This window comes from Sabethes cyaneus, chromosome 2 (genome assembly GCF_943734655.1).
Source record: "Sabethes cyaneus chromosome 2, idSabCyanKW18_F2, whole genome shotgun sequence".
In the NCBI taxonomy this organism is placed as follows: domain Eukaryota; kingdom Metazoa; phylum Arthropoda; class Insecta; order Diptera; family Culicidae; genus Sabethes; species Sabethes cyaneus.
The window spans coordinates 181,942,832-181,961,508 of NC_071354.1; the positions used below are offsets into that span (position 1 = coordinate 181,942,832).

At 41.5% G+C, this 18,677-nt stretch overlaps 4 protein-coding genes across 9 annotated transcripts in view; 2 read left to right on the forward strand and 2 right to left on the reverse strand.

Moving 5' to 3' along the window:
- The window catches only part of LOC128737535 (uncharacterized), a 56,144-nt gene extending 44,932 nt beyond the window's left edge, over positions 1 to 11,212 (reverse strand). Inside the window, exon 1 of the mRNA XM_053832202.1 lies at positions 10,745 to 11,212. Coding sequence (XP_053688177.1) covers positions 10,745 to 11,059 — 315 coding nt within the window. The 5' untranslated portion in view covers positions 11,060 to 11,212. The remainder of the gene's footprint in view (positions 1 to 10,744) is intronic.
- Positions 1 to 11,713, reverse strand: part of LOC128737520 (coronin-1A-like) — a 73,995-nt gene extending 62,282 nt beyond the window's left edge. The window contains exons 1-2 of one of the 6 annotated variants that reach the window (XM_053832182.1): positions 11,598 to 11,713; positions 11,343 to 11,427 (exon numbers count right to left, since the gene is read on the reverse strand). The gene's annotated coding sequence lies outside the window, so the exon portion shown is untranslated. Of the gene's footprint in view, positions 1 to 11,282 lie in introns of all 6 variants that reach the window. The other 5 variants (XM_053832180.1, XM_053832183.1, XM_053832181.1 and 2 more) reach the window with 5 other exon arrangements.
- The window catches only part of LOC128737532 (acireductone dioxygenase), a 389,037-nt gene that overhangs the window by 122,750 nt on the left and 247,610 nt on the right, over positions 1 to 18,677 (forward strand). The window lies entirely within an intron of this gene.
- LOC128737523 (protein ST7 homolog) lies at positions 15,205 to 17,797 on the forward strand. Its single transcript, XM_053832186.1, has 4 exons — positions 15,205 to 15,442; positions 15,508 to 15,615; positions 15,914 to 16,156; positions 16,240 to 17,797. Exons 1-4 carry the CDS (start codon positions 15,412 to 15,414, stop codon positions 17,370 to 17,372), a joined length of 1,515 nt encoding a protein of 504 aa, XP_053688161.1. The 5' UTR covers positions 15,205 to 15,411; the 3' UTR covers positions 17,373 to 17,797.

The window sequence follows — 18,677 nt, forward strand, 5'->3', positions numbered from 1 at the left end:
GTTATCCAACTGGTCGCTTAATAGCGTATAAAACTCTGCGCTGGGCCCTTTTGTGATGTCAACAAAGTATCAGGGCGACCTCAAACATCAGTTCTACCTGACGAGACAGGCGATGTCGCCCACTAACACACAGGTAAAGCCCCAAGCATAGCCGTTGCGCCTATACCCGCAGGCGGAGGCGTTCCAGCCCTGCGCGGACTCCACGAACTGACTCTAAGATCTCTCTGCCAAAAGCCGGAATGTCATATTTTAAATATAATGATGATGACGATGATGATGATGATAATGATGATGATGAAGATGATGATGATGATGATGATAAGAAGAAAAATAATAGATCGAATTTGTAAATGTGCTTTGGACTTTTTGTACCACTCGAGTTGCAATATGTGGTATAGTGAAGAAGTGGAGGATTCGTCAGCCCCGCCTGACACCGGCCTTCAACAACGCGCCCACTTTCCATTTTCCAACACAAACAACCACAAATGAACCAATAGGTAAAACAAATTTCGGAGCATTAGTGGTTATCAACTTAACAGGGCAAATTTAAACTTTCATCCCCTTAGCATTCATGCACTGTCCCACGATACAAAGTAAATTGAGCGCAGCACAAGCTGGACGTTCGCGGTAGTCGACAGAAGCTTCAAAATATAGAGACTCGCCCGCCTTCCAACCCTCGAGACCAAAGAGCTAGTGCTGTAAAGCTCTAGGCTTAAACGTCTCTCTAAGACTCGACCCCTTCCCATCGACAGACCCCGCGGGCCTACTCTATCTAGCAGCACCGCCTAGCCGAAACTCGAACACGCGACACGAATTGACCTAATTTTCCCATCTGCTACCTAAGAAGTGCTATTACCCGTAATCATTACAGAGTGGTCCTTCGGCATCCAACCGGTTCTGGTATCCCGCTTACATCGCCTTACTAACCCTAAGCCCCCGACCAATTCAATCAATCCGACATTTTTCGGAGATATTTGTGACAGTTGTGATAAATAGGGATGAATCCCAGAAAACTTTATCTATTAATTATCAGAGATCCCCATACTGGCCTTATTCTTAAACGGAATAAAAGCACTTTCTGAACAACGCAACAATCACATTTGGTAAATTTTTACCCCGAGTCCCATTTGAAATCACAAAAGTATTTTGATGTAGGTATACCCACATCCAGAAGTAAACGTGACCGCTGCTCATTTACTGATTAGTTAAAAAACCCAACACCACGACAAGGTACAGTTTTATCGTAGGGAATTTCAAAAGATTATAATCCTACAATAAAGAAAATTGACTATAAAAATCTCTCAAAATACAATAACTCAGAATTACAGAGTGGTAATACAGACATTACTAATTTCTGATACAATCAATCAGATAATTAGTAATTATTTCATGAACCCTTTTCAATCTTTGCCCCAAGACTTTTAGTATGAAGCGAATTTGTTTTGTAAAAGTGAAAGCAGAACACGGTCTTTTGTTATCTTTTCCTAGATACATTTTATCTATTTTATGTGCCCCAGATTGAGCTAATTGCAATTCTCCGCGACTGTTTAACTACTAACCGGTGACCGCTGCAGTGGATGCTGTGTGTTGTAATATTTACTACGGCACCTGATCATAGAGTGGACACGCACTGACACTAAGCCCATCATGGGCGCGGATATTCAATCAAAGTTTTATGGTTGCAGGATGTTGATTTAGTATATTTGTACTAGCGAAACAAACCTCATTATTGTGTCCCTTGACGCGTCACATGGTTGACTGTTGTAGAAACGGCTGTCGATAGGGATTTCATCAGAAAACACGTAGCCAAAGAACTGTCTTATTTTTATAGGTACAATTTTTTCCAAATTTATTCATTGATTGAATTGAAATTGAATAAAGATTTCACCAAATTCTCGCTGACTGCCGTTGCGTATCAGCAACGTACTGCATTTTTTCGGGATACCAGAAAATGAAAAATGGACAACAATCCATTGAACAATCCTATGAACATTCATAGTTTGGGACGGTGCATTGTTTGATTTGACTGTGTTGCAATCCAACACCGCTGAAGTATTCCGACCTCTTCCAAGACAACAACGACCGCTATTCCGCTGCAGGGCCATATTGCAACTTAACTCTACATTTAACAACCAATTTGAGCGATTCCATCGGCTCGCGCGATAATGATAGAAATTTCCACGCATTCGCGCTCGACGGTTATGGTTCCACACAACCGTTGCTCGTCGGCGAAGGAAGATGTACCCTCACGACTCGGCTCGACCGCGACCGGTGCCGGCTGATAGGTTTCTTCAACCAGCCAGACCGGATCATCATAATCAACATCCACCAGAAGCTTGAACAGCTGTGAAGCTGTCTGCCTGACGATGGCCCTGGTTTCAGCTCAATACGTGTGATTTTTTTTTGCTATCGAACTTGATGCTGAGATGGACGTGCCTTGAAGAAGAAGCAATAAACAACAACAAAAAAAACAAACCCCCGGGTACAAGGAAACGAAACCATGCTCAGTGTTGCCCAGGTCTGATGATGAATGCAGAAAAGTGCTCTCATAAGTGCAGAAAACCGTACATCGTAAATATCAAATTGAAAGATAACATTCATTAAAAGCGTTGTTCATGAACGCACGAGTAGCCTAGAGAGGGGTATGATGCATGCAGCATAACGTCATGTTTTTTGTTTGTCACTTGTTACACCACAAATTTTAGGGTAGTATTCCACAGGAACACGTTCCAAACTTTCAAGCAGAAATCTTCAGGTTAATTTGCTCTACTTCCAGAAGTTTGCTACATGCGGTTATATAATTATTTAAACTTCTTTAGTTACTCCACATATAGTTGCTGATTACAAATCAATTCAAATGTGGAAACGATTTTTTGATCACCCCTGCAAAATAGATTAGTCGAGTTGTAGAGAACAATCATAGTATTTCAAGTAATGTTGGAAATGTAATCGAAAACAAATACACATATTGTATATGAGCATAATGCCATTACCGGCGTGTTTTTATGTGATCTATTACAGTGCATATGCTGCATAAAGCGTTCATTGAGGAAACTATAAGTTAACAGCTTGCAGGCATTTATTGATCAATGCCCGTATTTATGAAAATAATCACTAGTAATCACTGTGGTTAGCATAATTTGAACTGCAAAAAAAACTGTGTGATTGATTGGCAGCATTGAATTAATGTTTCTATTGTCTAGTGATACATTGCAAATCATTTTTCTACAACACGGGGTGAGTATACTACTTATTTCATATGAATGCGTATAAATTCAAAACAAAACCTTTTTATGTGTAGTATTATGTGCCACAAAAGGTACATGATTTTATATAATAGTATGCCATTAATCTAAAGCTACAAATATCCAGCCTATAATGAAGCAGTCTTACAATGTTCAAAACCTAAATTGCATCGCGTGCTGATGGATCGCGCGGGATTGATCGAATGACGGATCAAGGGCTGGAGGATAGCTTGAACTTCGACTCGTTGTATTGAGGACTTTCAGTCTCTTCGAAAATCCTGAGTTCGTCTTCGATGTCGTCAGCAATATAGAGCCGGGATGGCTCGTGCTGTTTCAAGCAGACGTCTCCATTCAACTCGGTCTTGGGCCTTGACTTAAATGGCTTGCCGTCCTAAGACAAAGTCTGTTGAACAAGGTTTCTCCATATAACTCGGTTGTGGGCTACCGCTCTCGAATTCCTTGAACACCGAGTACTCTCTCCGCCAGGTCTCGCTCTACCTGGTCTAACCATCTTGCTCGCTGCGCTCCTGGTCGTTTTGTCCCTACCGGATTTGAGGTGAACGCCATCTTTGTAGTATCCGTCCAGCTTTAGCCTCCTGTTGGATACTGGGTTCGCCATACCCGTACCGTTCTCCTGTACGCCGCCGAAGATCGTTCTTAGCTTGTTCGAAAACTCCAAGGACTCACAGGTCCTTCTCGAGCATTGTCCATGTTTCACGCCCGTAGAGGACAACCGGTCTAATAAGCGTACAGGGTGCACTTTGTACGAGGAATTAATTTGCTCGACCGCAATTGCTTGTGAAGCCCATAGTAAGCACGATTTCCGCTGATAATACGCATCCGAATCTCACGGCTAGTATCATTGTCCGCCGTTACCACTGAGCCAAGATAGACAAATTCATCGACTACCTCAATCTCATCGCCGTCGATCACCCAATCACCGCCACAGATGTTCTGCCGATTATATCCATGTCATCGGCAAAGCAGACGAATTGACTAGATTCGTTGAAGATCGTGCCCCGCGTGTTGATATCCGCTTGTTTCTTAACACCTTGTAGCGCTATGTTGAACAGCAGGCATGAGAGACCATCACCTTGACGAAGCCAAGGACTAAGTTTTATTCGAATAAACTTGACAATCCACCCTGAATCTATCATAGATTTAATAAATTTGATGGCCTTCCTGTGGAAGCTGTTCTCGTCCATGATTTTCCATAGTTCTTTTCGATCGATACTATCATATGCGGCTTTGAAGTCAACAAACAAATTGTGCGTGGGAACTCTATATTCACGGCCCTTTTACAGGATCTGCCGCAGTTTAAATATTTGATCCGTTGTAGACCGATCTTTGACGAAGCTGGCTTGATAAGTTCCCACAAATCTGTTCGCAATTGATAGTCGGTGGAAAATGATTTGGGATAGCGCTTTATGGGCGGTATTGAGAACGATGATCGCTCGATAGTTCTCACAGTCCAAATTGTCGCCCTTTTTATAGATCGGGCAGATAACCCCAACTTTCCACTCCTCCAGTAGCTGCTCCGTATCCCAAATTTTAACAATTAGGCTGTATGCACCGGCTTTTCTTGGTCTTGGGCCACTCGTCACCAATTTCCCAGTCGTCTCAGAAGTTATAAATCACTTTCGACCTGGTCGAACTTTATTACACGTGTAGTCCCCCTTTCCTGGTGCCGGTGGAGTTGTTGAAGGGTACTGTTTCGGTCCCACTGCATTGCAGTTCGGCATCCTTCCGACGTGGCCGGCTTCCGACGTAGCCTACCGACTTTTGCCAGATATACGATGGGAATCTCTCCAAGCAGTGTTTGTAGCTCGGGATTTATACGCCTCTGCCACTCGACGCTTTCAGTTTGTACTCCGCTAAATATCGTCCCCAGCACCTTCCGCTCGAACACGGCAAGGGTGCGAATGTCCTCCGTGAGTAGCGTCATGGCTTCAAGTCCATAGAGAACTACCGATCTAGAGTTTTGTATATTATCAGTTTCTAAAGGCTATGTATGATTCTTAATCGTAACGTTTTGCGAAGGGCAAAATAGGTCAGATTTACCGCTTGAATGTGCCGCTAGTTCTCCTTAATAGTGTTGTTGTTAGCGGTCACCAGCGATCCCAAATACACGAACTCATCTACCTCTTCTAGTTCGTCACCGTCAACGGTTACCGTCCGTGGGAGGCACGCATTTGTTTCCATCGAGCGTCTTTCTTTCATGTATTTGGTCTTCGACGCATTTATTTTTACCACAATCCTCTTGGAATCCGCATTTAGTCCATCTCAAAGTTCCTGGTTTTTGATATCAAATTCAACTGCAAAGTCTAGGAGTTGACTACCCTGGGTGAAAATTGTTCTTTTCGTTCCGATACCTGCTCGTAGGATCACCCCCTTAAGAGCGATGTTCAACAGCGTGTAGGATAAGCTGTCACCCTGTCTCAACCCTCGCCGTGTCACGAAGTGGCTCGAGGGTATCTCCGAGATGCGTACGAAGCACATCACTCGATCCAATGTAGCTCTAATCGATCACGTCCAGGGATGGAAAAAATCGCTTCTAGCGATCAAGATCATAGAAGCGATCAGATTCAGATTCATTGACATCAGTACTTGTAAGCGACAAACACTTTGTCGTGATCCGTAAAAATTATGACAAACCATGTCATGTCATTATGAACATGTCAAATCATGTTCATTGCATGATTGCGTTGAGAAATATAACAGATACAGACGATTGGTTGTGTGCATCGTATGAATCACAATGCAACAATATGTGTGACCTTTTCTCTCGCAGCTAGGTAAGATGTAACACTTTTTTTTAATTCTATATTAGAGAGGTTTTCAGCCTGCGGCTGGTTCGCCTCTTTAAGAAGTAACACTGTAATCCACTGCTGAGACTTTTTAGAGAACAAAATCTTGTGATCAACGCTAAGGATTCACTGTTTGTCATTATCTGTACGGATCGTGATCTGTGCGTGTGGCGATAACTCACAAATTTGATCGAAATCACTGATATTCCATCCCTGATCACGTCAGATTGTCAGGTAAACCATGTTCGTGCATTATCTGCCACAGATGAAGTCAATGAAGATGTGATGTGTGGGCATGTAGTACTCCCGGCATAATAAGATCTGTCTGATGGTGAAAAACTGGTCCGCTTGAGAATTCTCTATGAAATCTTGTGCTATCGGTGACAGCTGGCGTGACAAAATTTCGGAGAGTATCTTGTAGGCAACGTTTTATCAGCGTAATTCCACGAGAGCTGCAGCAGTCGAGCCGATCATCCATTCCTCCGGTAGCTTCTCCTCCACCCAAATTTTGAAAGTAACCAAGTGTAGAGCCGTTGTCAGCGTTTTTCGACCATGTTTTCAAAACTCTGCCGGTAGACGGTCCCAGCGGAAGTTGGTCTTCAGCAACCGGATTTCTCGTTTGACGTCTTGGAGATCAGGTGCTGGAACATTACTATCTTGTTTGGGTATTCCTAAGTTAACTTCCGTTTCGCCTCATACTGCAACTTCACTATTGAGGTGTTCATCGAAGAACTGGTTCCACCTGATGATCACGTCGTGCTCGTTTGTGATTAGATTCCCTCCTTAGTCCATACACATGCCAAGTTTCGGTGTGTAGCCCTTACGAGTTTGGTTCATTTTCTCGTAAAATTTACGCGTATCATTAACTAGAAATTGTTGTTCTAATTCTTCACAATCTCAGTTCTTCTTTTTTTATTTTTTTTTATTAAACGCTTTTTACTTCTCAGGATCGTGGATCGTGGTCAACTGGTCCCTTACTCCTCGGTATTTGATACTGACTCAGATAGTTTTTCTAAGCAATATTTTTTCTCTCCACCGCTTGTTAGCATTCCATATCAAACCAATCATTTTGTATACTTCGATGTTCTTCACTTAGTGCCGAAAGGTTGTTCACTTAATGCGAAAGCGGCCTCTCCGATGACCGAGCGTATTCTCCTCCAACCGATTATGAGATTTGAAGCACCCTTTTCCTCGGAACAGCCTCCCAGTTGGTCTCAAGGTATGGTGCTGACCTAATAAGCGTCGTCGTATGTTCGTATCTCGACTGGGAGAGGCTGTTAGGGTCAATAGGATCGTAGCAACTGCCCCTGCAATTGTTCTATACTCTAACCGCTGGTTGTGAAGTCTGTCGTATAAAAATAGAAGGTCAATCAGGTTATTTAGCTGCCTGATGTTCAACCGAGGAGAACGGCTTTGATTCTGAGTTCATCGGATGGGAAAATAGGGTGGATGTACAGAAGAGACCGTACAATCCGAGGCCGTCGACCAGCAATCGTGACACGTTCTCGTGCAGAGCAAAGGATAATGGTCAACAGAAAGTGTGTCGCTTAACATGAATGCAAAGCGTCAGGAACTCGCGAACGGCTACCTACTCATCGTGGTTGAACGCCTACGGTACCTACGCTCAAGCCGTGAAATTAAACGCTACTACAAACATATCCTATGAAAGACATCCCGAGCGACCCTCAATGGTTACGGGATATTTTTCGTTCGCCCTAAAATCAGATGGCTTCACGAGCGTAGCGGGTACTTTATCGCTACATGACAAAACCCGGCGAACTGACGGTGAACATAGACCTAAAGTCTGTCAACCAAATCATCAAGTAGAGTTACCTGCTGAACTGTATGTTCGGCAAGGCAAAAGCGCGAATCGAACATACACAGTTCAATTTGAATTGTCTGTCCAGCCATAACTCAGGTGTTCTTCAAGGTAGCAACTTAGACCCAATGATACCAACGATATTCTTCAACGTTTTTCGTTTTCTAGTGCTGGATATTGATTAGAAGCCAATGTATGCAAATGTTTTCAAGCTGTAATCGAAGAGATTTATTGAGCTGTCACAAAGTAGCACTCCTGGAAAGTGGAAAGACCCGATCAACCTAGCTACAAAAGTAGAACGATTCCGCCTTCTTTAGCTTGATACAAAAAACAGTCTTTGTTGCAAAAGTACTAAATTATGATATACATTTTAAGATTTATTTTTAAAACTTTTGCTTTATTTACTTACAAGAGCCCAGTATTCACCACCACACCATAATTTTGTGAAAGTGGTAGATCCTTTGAACTGCAACACGTTATTCGTTGTTTAAAGATCAGCGGATTCGGTCGCGTATCTTATAAAATTTTTTAATGATATAGATACGATAAATCTGTGTATTGTGACTATGAAATTTATGGCGTACTCGAGTAGAACTGTTTGTGTAAATACAAATTTTACTGATGCATTATTAAAGCATGCAGCTTGGGAGAACTTAACACTGGATAAATGTAGTCGAGCATAAAAAAATATATATAAACGAGCATATTATCACAACCTACAAAACATTTACAAACCACTTTGTCTCGCTTTTCTCATTTATTTTCATCTCATCAAAGTTTTATAAATTAACTTGGTTGTATTGTGTTGTGGCACGAACTATGAGAATTTGGATGAGTCACAAACGAAAACACTTGTCCACCCAAAATAGTAAAATTATTTTTCACGAAGTAAACAGACGTGAAAAATGTTGCAAATGTACACATTAAAAGAACTCGGTGTATACGAACCGAACAAACGGTGTGCACCATGGATTGATTGGTTTCTACATTAGAGACCGCTATTACCGATAGCATTTTTTTCTCATTGAAGTATCCAATCCACTTGCTGATAAGATAAAGGCCTGAACAAGCTAGCAAACTGTTTGCGTTTAATTGAAGCAACCACGTTCACAACAGTGTTAACTCAATTTTTATGGAGCTGTTACGGAAATGATATGAAGAGTGTTAAAAAAAACGTGATCGCACATGCCAACGGTGCAAGAATTTGAAAACGAAACGGAGGCGCGAAGTTGTAGTTATTGGAAAACATTGCCAACACATTAACCAAATGTGCCGGGTGGCACGTACGGTGGTGGCGCGACTCTGATGGTAGAAATACGATACCGTGTTAAATAGCCTTTCAGCAAACTTTAAACCTCAACTCTACACTTCGTGCTATGAGTGACATGTAGTAATTTGCTAATTATCACCGCATCTTCTTCAGAAAAGTAATACGATTCTAATGAATATGTTAAAACTTGCTTTTAATTACACTGTTACCGTTGGAACCTCTTCTGACGGAAACGTTAGAAAAAAAAACGAACAACGTTATTGACGAACAACGGAACCGGCTGCAAACTATTTGCATACATATGCGGAGTGTTTGCACCATCTGCAGAAGATTTAATAACAATACAGACGTATTTTTTCACTTGAATAAATTCTTCGTTTTATTTCGATTTAAAAGTACAGTCTTGCTTCGTCTAGTATTACGTTATATCAACTCAAATGCTCTTCTCAGTTCTCACGGGTTTGTGGCATTATTTTTATAGAAGACATGAAGAACTTCATGTCAAATTTCTTCAAGTGCATTCGAAAAATATTAATTGAAATACTAAAACCTAGAGTGCCTCCATCTGCAATCGCCTTCATATGGGTTAAGTTTTCGTTATCGATTGAAAGAAAGTGAAACCGTACATTACAAAACCGAACTGTACATTGGAGTTTAATTTATATAGCAAACGAACAAAGCTGCTCTACTGGTGAAGCTACTGACTGAACGTTCAGTATTGCGAACGTACACCAGGCCCTACGGCACAGTAATAATCATAGAGCGGCATCTTTGGCTCTTCTGGCGGTGTGATTCCGGAGGCCAGTCAGCGGGGCGTAAGATTCACATAAGATGCATCAAACACGAGTGAGAGAGGCAAACTGTGACCACCATTTGTTTTGTTCGTGTAGGTACTTGTCGGACATTTTACGTTGTTTTATAAGTTGGAAATTGCTTACTAATCCATATTGCGCAAACTTAAAATTGTTAACTGTACATAAAGCCTTTTATTGTCAGCAAATTTTTTCAGTTATTCTAATATTCTAGCGAATGAAATCTATCACGAGGTTAACCATTGAGTATCGCCCAGTTCTGAAATACCGGAAGTACTTTGAAATACCATCGAAGTTTTTCTTAATTAGTGCTTCTACATTTTTTCCAAAAAAAAGACCCAATTCTCATTATCTCCAGATAATGTGCAAGGTTATCAATCTTCAATCTTTTGTTCTAAAAAAAAAAAGATATTTTATAATGATTTCAACCATACTGTAGGTCGTTTTGGCCAAATTAAAAAAAAATTAAAGGGCACGGCCACATGGATTGATGGAAGGTCCACTAAACCTTAAACTTTACTAAACTTCACTTTTACTTTTTCACTTAAAATGAAACATTCCAAATTCTGTAAGTCGGACATATACGTAATTTCTGATCCTGTTTATTATTTATCATGACTTATCGTCTATTTTGTAATAAATCATTTTTACTTTAGACCTTTCAATGTTTACATAAACTACATTTCATCTTCAAAACTTCATTCAGAAAGTTATGATCACCTACATAATAGGTATTAAATCTTTCTCAATGGACTGTCCAAACGGTCCAAACACACACATCGCATCCTTACCTTTTTCTCCGGTTTAGCACAGCCTCGCGAATCGACCAGACCGCTGTTGTTTCGGTTCGCTGCGTCCTCAGCTGCTGGTGGCATTATTCCCGAACTCATGATTGATGCTGTTCCCAGCTGCTGCAGTTCTTTCTCGATCGCTTTTTTCTCTAACTGCTGCTTCAACGCTGCCAGGAGCTGTTCATCGTCGCCGGTCAAAGCACTTTTGCTGTTGCTCTCATGGAGCAGGTAATTTTTCTCAAGCATCTTCCCACCGGCATTGCCGGCTCCACTGGATAGTGAGTGGCCCTCCGCTTTCGACGTTGGCCCCAACATGACACACGTATTCAGCAGAGGCAGACTTTTAGAGTAGTTGGCAATGCAGCGCTTACGATTACGACACAAATTCTGATTCTCTTCAGTCTGGTCAAATTGTACAAGGGCAAATTATGTGTTGATGAAAACTTATATTAAAGCAAATTTTGTGAAGCAAAACTATCAATCACATTTTTTTGAGAAAGGGCCGGTTAACAAATACCTAATTTAAAAGAAAGCTTACGTGTATTTCGCGGCACTGATGACGAGAATGACAAAGAAATATGTAATAACCAAAATCTACCTGTAGATTTTCGTCAATTTGGCGAAATCAAAATTGCTGATGGGAAACCAATAATAACACCGATGAGTTCAGACCCTGACTGGAACTGGAAACATTAAATGCATACAGCAACTTGTTACTGTTATAGCAGGTATGGTTTTTTTTGTTTTGATACAAATGCAAGCGCTTTCTTCAGTCAGCGAAAAAATCGCGCAATAAAAGATGATTGCACAAAACAGTTTGCCTACTAACCGGCACACAATAGCAAAAACTCACAATGATATCACGAAGCAAAAAACAAGAACTGGAATATTCGCGGCAGTTTAATAAGTTATTCGAAAAAACCTATTTTCTGAACTGACACACTACACACGCGAAAACAACGAACGACCGAACGAACCAACGAATCTCAAGAGACTGCTTGAGTGCTTGATGCTCTTGCCGCTTGCTCGCTGCTGGATAATCTTCTTCGTTCCGTTCGTTGAACCGCTCTCTGAAATCCGCTATTCTCTCTGAATTGAAGGCTCCCAGATTTATATGCACAATTGTCCAGCAATTGTCTGATTTGAGAAATTATCCAAGAGTACAATTCTAAAAAGATTTTTTATCGCCAAAATTTAGCAGGTAAATGTATTTTAAATCCCAAATCACGATGGCTATTTTTCAGATTGTTTTTCGGAATTTTGTAGATTTTTATTCACATTTATTATAGGTGTGCCTGCCCAGGTTTATCATAAAATAGCCAGTTTTCTTCAGAATGCCGCTCGAAACAACGGTGATTTCGAAAAATTTTATTTTCTATTTACGTTCCATGGCAGCAATTCAGTTTAGACATTTTTACAGAATTTTATTTATACCCCGGGTATGAAATGGGGAAGGTAACTTGGAAAAGCGCCCAACATAGCTTTAGCCATCCCAAGCCCCTAGTGTCTCCACGTGGCCATACCTGGAAATACTTGAATTTGTGTAATTGAATAGTCAATCTAGGAGGTGCGGAGTTGTATGGTTTTTAGTTCCTAACCTTACAACTGTAATTTTAAGCAACCATTGAACCACACGGCTTTATTTTCAAGTGTTATATTATTTAAACTTCTGCAGACTAATCCTATTTTCAGAAAGCGAAACAAGACGCTATCTAGGACCGGATACCAAATGTACAATCGTCCTGCAGTAACGCAGCAACATGGTCGATGAACTTGGAATCTCCTTGAGTAGAATGTTGCTCGTAACAGTCGCTAATCCAGCGCCGAAAATATCACGCCGCAGAATCTCACGATCGCTAAAATTTAATGTCCCGTTAGTAAAACGTTGTTTGTGCCAGGGGAAAACGGTGGAGCGACCAACGAGCTTCGAACGAGCTTCGTAGTGATGGGCAAAATGCAGGATCGCGTAATAGACTGGAAGGCGACCAACGAGAGGATGTGCATGTTGAGGATAAAAGGCCGTTTCTGCAACTACACCATCATAAACGTATATTGTCCACACGAAGGTATACTCGGCGACGAGAAGGATGCGTTCTATGCTCAACTGGAGGCAACGTACGACAGCTGCTCACCACGAGACATAAAGATTGTCATCGGTGATATGAACTCCCAGGTCGGCAGGGAAGTAATGCATAGACCATCAATGATCGGGTCCCATAGCCTGCACACCGACACGAACGTTAACAGCCAGCGATGCACAATTTTGCAGCTTCCCGAGGTTTAATAATCAGAAACACTTTCTTTGCCCACAAATATATCCAAAAACCATCCAGAGATCACCTGATCAACGAACCTTGAACCGAATCGACCAAAAACGAAAAAAGAAAGCTTGGAGTTTGGAAGCTTGAAAAACGAAAAACTAGCTAAGCAAATCCACGAGAAAATTTGGCAAAGTAATGGCGAGCGCGGAATAAGTTGACCACGATCCTGAAGAGAAAAAAGTGCCAGAAGGAGGACAGAGATCGTGAGGAGCTGGAAAAACTATTCCGGGCTAGCAACGGGACTTCACTGGATAATTACAAGGAGTTGAGAGAAGGAGAAACTACCGGAGGAGTGGATGGAAGGTCTAGTCTGTCCCATCTACAAGAAGGTCGACCACCTAAGTAGATTGCTGTAACCAGGGCTTCAGCCAATCCTTTTTTTCTACCGCATTCACACCACCGCGCATTGAAATTCACACCGTTCGTTTAGTAGTGAAATACGAACGCTATGTATTACACAACTAGCAGTACGCTCAGTCATACCTCCGATTGAACAGTAGAACGAATGCGATCTGATCTTTTTTCTGAAGTTTTTTTAGGCATGTTTGTTTCAATAGAGTTTCCTTTATTGTTTGGAGCAACGAATGACGGCTTTTTAAGAGGTCACATGGCGGCAGCGGCAGATTGACTGGATTTAAAAAACAGTCAAATGATCGTCTTCAAAGTAAAAGTTAAATGCCGAAAGCGTAGGCATTCGCGCAGTCACAACCGCGTTGTAAATATCGCGGTCAACGCTGTCTACGAGGTGCTCTCCCAGATTTTGTTACGTCGTCTATCCCCAATGGCAAGAAAATTCGTAGGGCAGTATCAAGTGGGCTTTATGTGGTCCCGTAATATCACCAGAAATGTCGAGAGTACAACGTGTCTGCGCATCATATTTTCGTGGTTTTCAGAACAGCATACGATACAGTTAGTTATGTGCTACGTGCGCGTTTCGGGGACACTCTCGAGTACTTTCGAATCGCGCCGAGGGTTGCGACAAGGAGATGGATTATCTTGTACATTATTTAATATCGCTATTGAATGTGTGATCCGGTGTGCGGACATCGAAACGATAAGAATGATCTCCAGCTAGAGTAGCCAACTCCTAGCCTTGGCAGATAATCGAGATCATTATTAGAAACTGGGACGGCGGAGGCTATCTACGCTAGACGAAAAACGGAGGCTAGGAGGATAGGGTTACAAATCAATGCATCGAAAACCAAATATATGGTAGGAAGAGGCCGAGGAAGAGGCTCCAGAGAAAGCAACGTTTGTCTCCCATGAACAGTGAATATTGACGGTGATGAACTGGAAGTGGTTATGAATTAGTATATTACAGATCTCTGGTCACCGCCGACAATAATACGACTAAGGAGATTCAACTATACGCATTCAAACTGGAAATCGAGCCTACTTTTCCGTCCGCAAGACGCTCCGCGGACTACTCCGCGCCGGAGTACAAACGGATAGCGGAGATTGGCGTAGGGGTATGAACCACGAGTTGCAGGCACTAATTGGAAAGATTCCCATCGTACACCTAGCGAAAGTTGAGAGACTGCGGTGGGTTGGTCACGCCGTAACAATGCCGGACGACTGTGCAGTGAAATGGATTCTCTTCAAGAACCTCACCAGCACCAGGAATAGAAGAGCCCAACGTGCTAGATGACTCGACTAGATTAAAGCCGACTTGCATGTGTCAAGACGCGCAACGAATTGGCGACAACTAGCACTGGACTCAGTACAATGCAGAGGAATTCTTGATACGGCAAGAGCTACCCCGGCTCTTCGCTGGTAAACAACAACGGTAACAGATTTAAAAATTCAAGGTCACTAACAACTTCTATTCTAACTTCTGTTCTATTTCAATGTTTTTTCCTGTTTACCGATATTGACTCTCTAAAGGGTGAAAATTTCACGAAAGTGGTATTTTCAAAGATTAAAAATCAAACAACAAAATTGTTTTTAAAGTTTTGCAAATTTGTTAACTTTTAATGACTGCGACCTTTCAAAAAGATATGCTCTTCATTTGACAAGTCCGTTTCAGAGTTGCCAATCATAATATAAATTCATCAAAGAAGAAGAAAAACAAAACAACAAAGCGCAGCGCAGCTGTCAGCTTCTCTGTTGTAAAACAAAAAAAAGTTTTCGCTTTTTCGTGCTGGAGTGTCGGTTTTGTTTAAATTAATATATGTTTTAGAATCTTCAAATTTTGTATTACGATGAGTTCTGTCTGAAAGTGAAGTGTCAAGTCGAATTATTTGTGCAAAAGACATACGCGTAAAACATAAAGCAAGCAGTGAAAAACAGTCTATACAAGAGGCATTTTGTTCCGTACGGGCATTTTCTGGCTCGCTCCACTTCATAATGTGGGACTCGTCCGTTTTTCTTAGTACACGTTAGTAGTATTACACTTGCAATTAGCGCGAATAATGTTCAGCTTTCCATTGTAATCATCCGCAGTTACTCCGAAGTTTTACGTGGCTTTGACTGGAACGTCTAGCTTGATTTCTGGTTTGATTCTAATCTTCGAATGGTGGTACTTCCGAAAGTATGGAACATCGTTTATTGGTAAGTTTTTGTGAAATTGTGCATGGATGCCAATAAGTGTACTTGGTTCGGCGAACATTTTGCTATTTTTTGTCTCAGATTCTTGTCTTATTTTCTTCCGAGAATTTGTTTTCACTACTCTCATGGCGTCAGACATTATTGTTTGGAAAGTTACTCGCGTACTGCTCGTTTTTGTCAAGCTTCTTTAAATTGTTAAAAAAATATTTGCCCATTAGGTACTAGAATAGTTGTCCAACAATCAATTTTTCGCTTTCACTAATACCACAATTTAACATTTCAACCATCGTTCTGTTTGCAGAGCAAGTTTCAATCAACCACATCAGCCCATGGATTGGCGGTGGGGAAACGTCTGCCGAGGGCAGCACTAGTCCGACACCGACGACGCAGAGCATGCCCGAATGCAAGGTTTGGCGCAATCCGTTGAATCTTCTACGTGGAGCAGAATATCAGCGTTTCTATTGGGCGACCCAAAAAGAGCCACTAACATTCTACGACATGAATCTCTCCGCTCAGGACCATCAAACGTTTTTCACTTGTGAAGGTAAGTTGGTCACAAATTATTATTTAATCGTCAATTATTGATTTATGTGCGTTGTTTTTCAATTGGTTGTTTGGCAATTTCAGGTGACGCCGGAAAAGCGGAATATGAAATCATGCAAACAGCGTGGCGCGAACGAAACCCGATGGTACGCATAAAAGCCGCAAACAATGCAATTGAAATCAATCCGGATTGTGCCCCGGCGTACATTCTATTGGCAGAAGAGGAAGCAACGACCATTGTTGAAGCGGAGCGTATTCTTCGTACTGCGCTGAAGGTTGCTGAAGGAAACTATAAAAAATCACAAGCCGTCCAGCATCAAGGACCGATTATGGAAGGCATTTTCCGGCGTGACACTAATGTATTAATTTACATTAAACGACGACTAGCCATGTGCGCCCGGAAATTGGGTAAGTTAAAGGAAGCAGTAAAAATGTTTCGCGATCTTACGAAGGAGATTCCTCCTATAATGAATGTGTTGAATATCCACGAGAATTTACTAGAGGCTTTACTGGAAATGCAAGCATACGCAGACTGTCAAGCGGTTCTTGCCAAATACGACGACATCTCTCTTCCCAAATCAGCAACCATATGTTATACCGCCGCTCTGCTCAAAGCTCGAGTCGTAGCTGAAAAGTTTTCCCCGGACATCGCTTCCAAGCGAGGATTAACTCCAGCGGAAATGAGTGCAGTCGAAGCAATACATCGTGCGGTCGAGTTCAATCCTCATGTGCCCAAGTATCTACTTGAAATGAAGCAATTAATCCTTCCTCCCGAACATATTCTGAAACGTGGAGATTCAGAGGCTTTGGCGTATGCATTCTTCCATTTGCAGCACTGGAAAAACGTCGAAGGGGTGTTAAATCTATTGCATTGCACCTGGGAAGGCACATTTAGAATGCTTCCATACCCACTTGAACGCGGACATTTATTCTATCCGTATCCAACGTGCACGGAATGCGCCGACCGGGAGCTTTTGCCCACCTTTCACGAGGTTTCGGTTTATCCGAAAAAAGAACTGCCCTTCTTTATACTTTTTACGGCTGGTCTCTGCTCAATAACGGCTCTGCTCGCTTTACTGACTCATCAGTATCCGGAGTCGATGGGAATTTTTGCCAGTACCACTCTCAATTGGTTTTCGCTGCCGTTTCACTTTGTTAAGGAACGCATCGAAACCATTTGGCCATGTAATCTGCTTCAGCATTTGTCACGAATTTAAACGTTTTAACCCGATCGTGTTCTGTTTATCGTACTGCCCAGCCTGTCGCAAACGTGAGCTCTCCCATGTCCCGTTTTATAGATTAGAAGATTGACAGTTCTGTTTTTTGCCTGACTAAACCGTAAGTAAGCCATAATGAAATCGTATCTTTTAATTCGATGGAATTGATATTTATTATCCGGAAGAAAAAACATGACAGTAGCGGGCAGGAATGTGTTTCAACTACAATATGTACTCTCTAATATTACCGAACGCTACTTAAATACGCAAAACCATAAAAATACTACTTAAGAGTCGAACCTGTAGATTCAAGATAACTGTAAAGTGTAGGACCTATCACAATTCGTCGTCTTGTTATGTGTATTTGTGGTGAAATGATGAGAACTAAATAAAACAACAGATCGGCACAGTGAAGGCACAAGTCATGGAAGTAGAAATTAGCAAATATTTTCTGCTTTGGCAAATGATGACTTATGCAACCCTTTTCCCCTTTCCCTAAGAATCAAATTAACCCTCTAATGGCCAACATCGTAAAAACTGTGTAATCATGCTAATGACTATTTTGCAAAGAAGGTACACGTAAAAAAAGTTTTGATTTTCACGCAGAAACAATTATTATCTGAAGAATAACAATTTTTTTTACGTTTTAGTAGGATCTAAAATTATAAATAAAACTTTCCGATTTAATTCCACTATCCAGCTTTTTACGAGCCATAATAGCGGACGTGATCGTAATATTTGTACAGCATTTTTGACACTTCCCTAATACATCGCACGTTTTCTTTCCGCGCGTTCACGATAAAACAAAAGGAATGTACGAAAAGAAAACGTGCGATGTATTAGGGAAATGTCAAAAATGCTGTTAAAATATTACGAACACGTCCGCCATTATGGCTCGTAAAAAGCTGGATTAATTTTATTCACGACATACGCATTTTGCCTACGACTTATAGGGTAACGTATACATATGTTTTCGCCAGGGTGTTAGGCGTATATGTTATTGGCCATTTGATTTTGCCGTAGGTGGCCAATAACATATACCGCGTAACGCTCTGCCTAAAACATATACGATACTCTATAGGTCGTCGGTGGAATTAAAACCGAAAAATCATGACTTTGCTTGCTGTATAGTTATATGTCTTTTTGTCCGAAGCAGGACTGAACGTTTTGCAACATTAGGCCGTATGAATAAAACAGTTTGCTATGTTTTTCCCGTGTACATCTTATGGGAGAGTTCGCGCTAACTCTTTTATTTATGTCCAGCTTTTTACGAGCCATAATGGCGGGCGGGTTCATAATATTTGA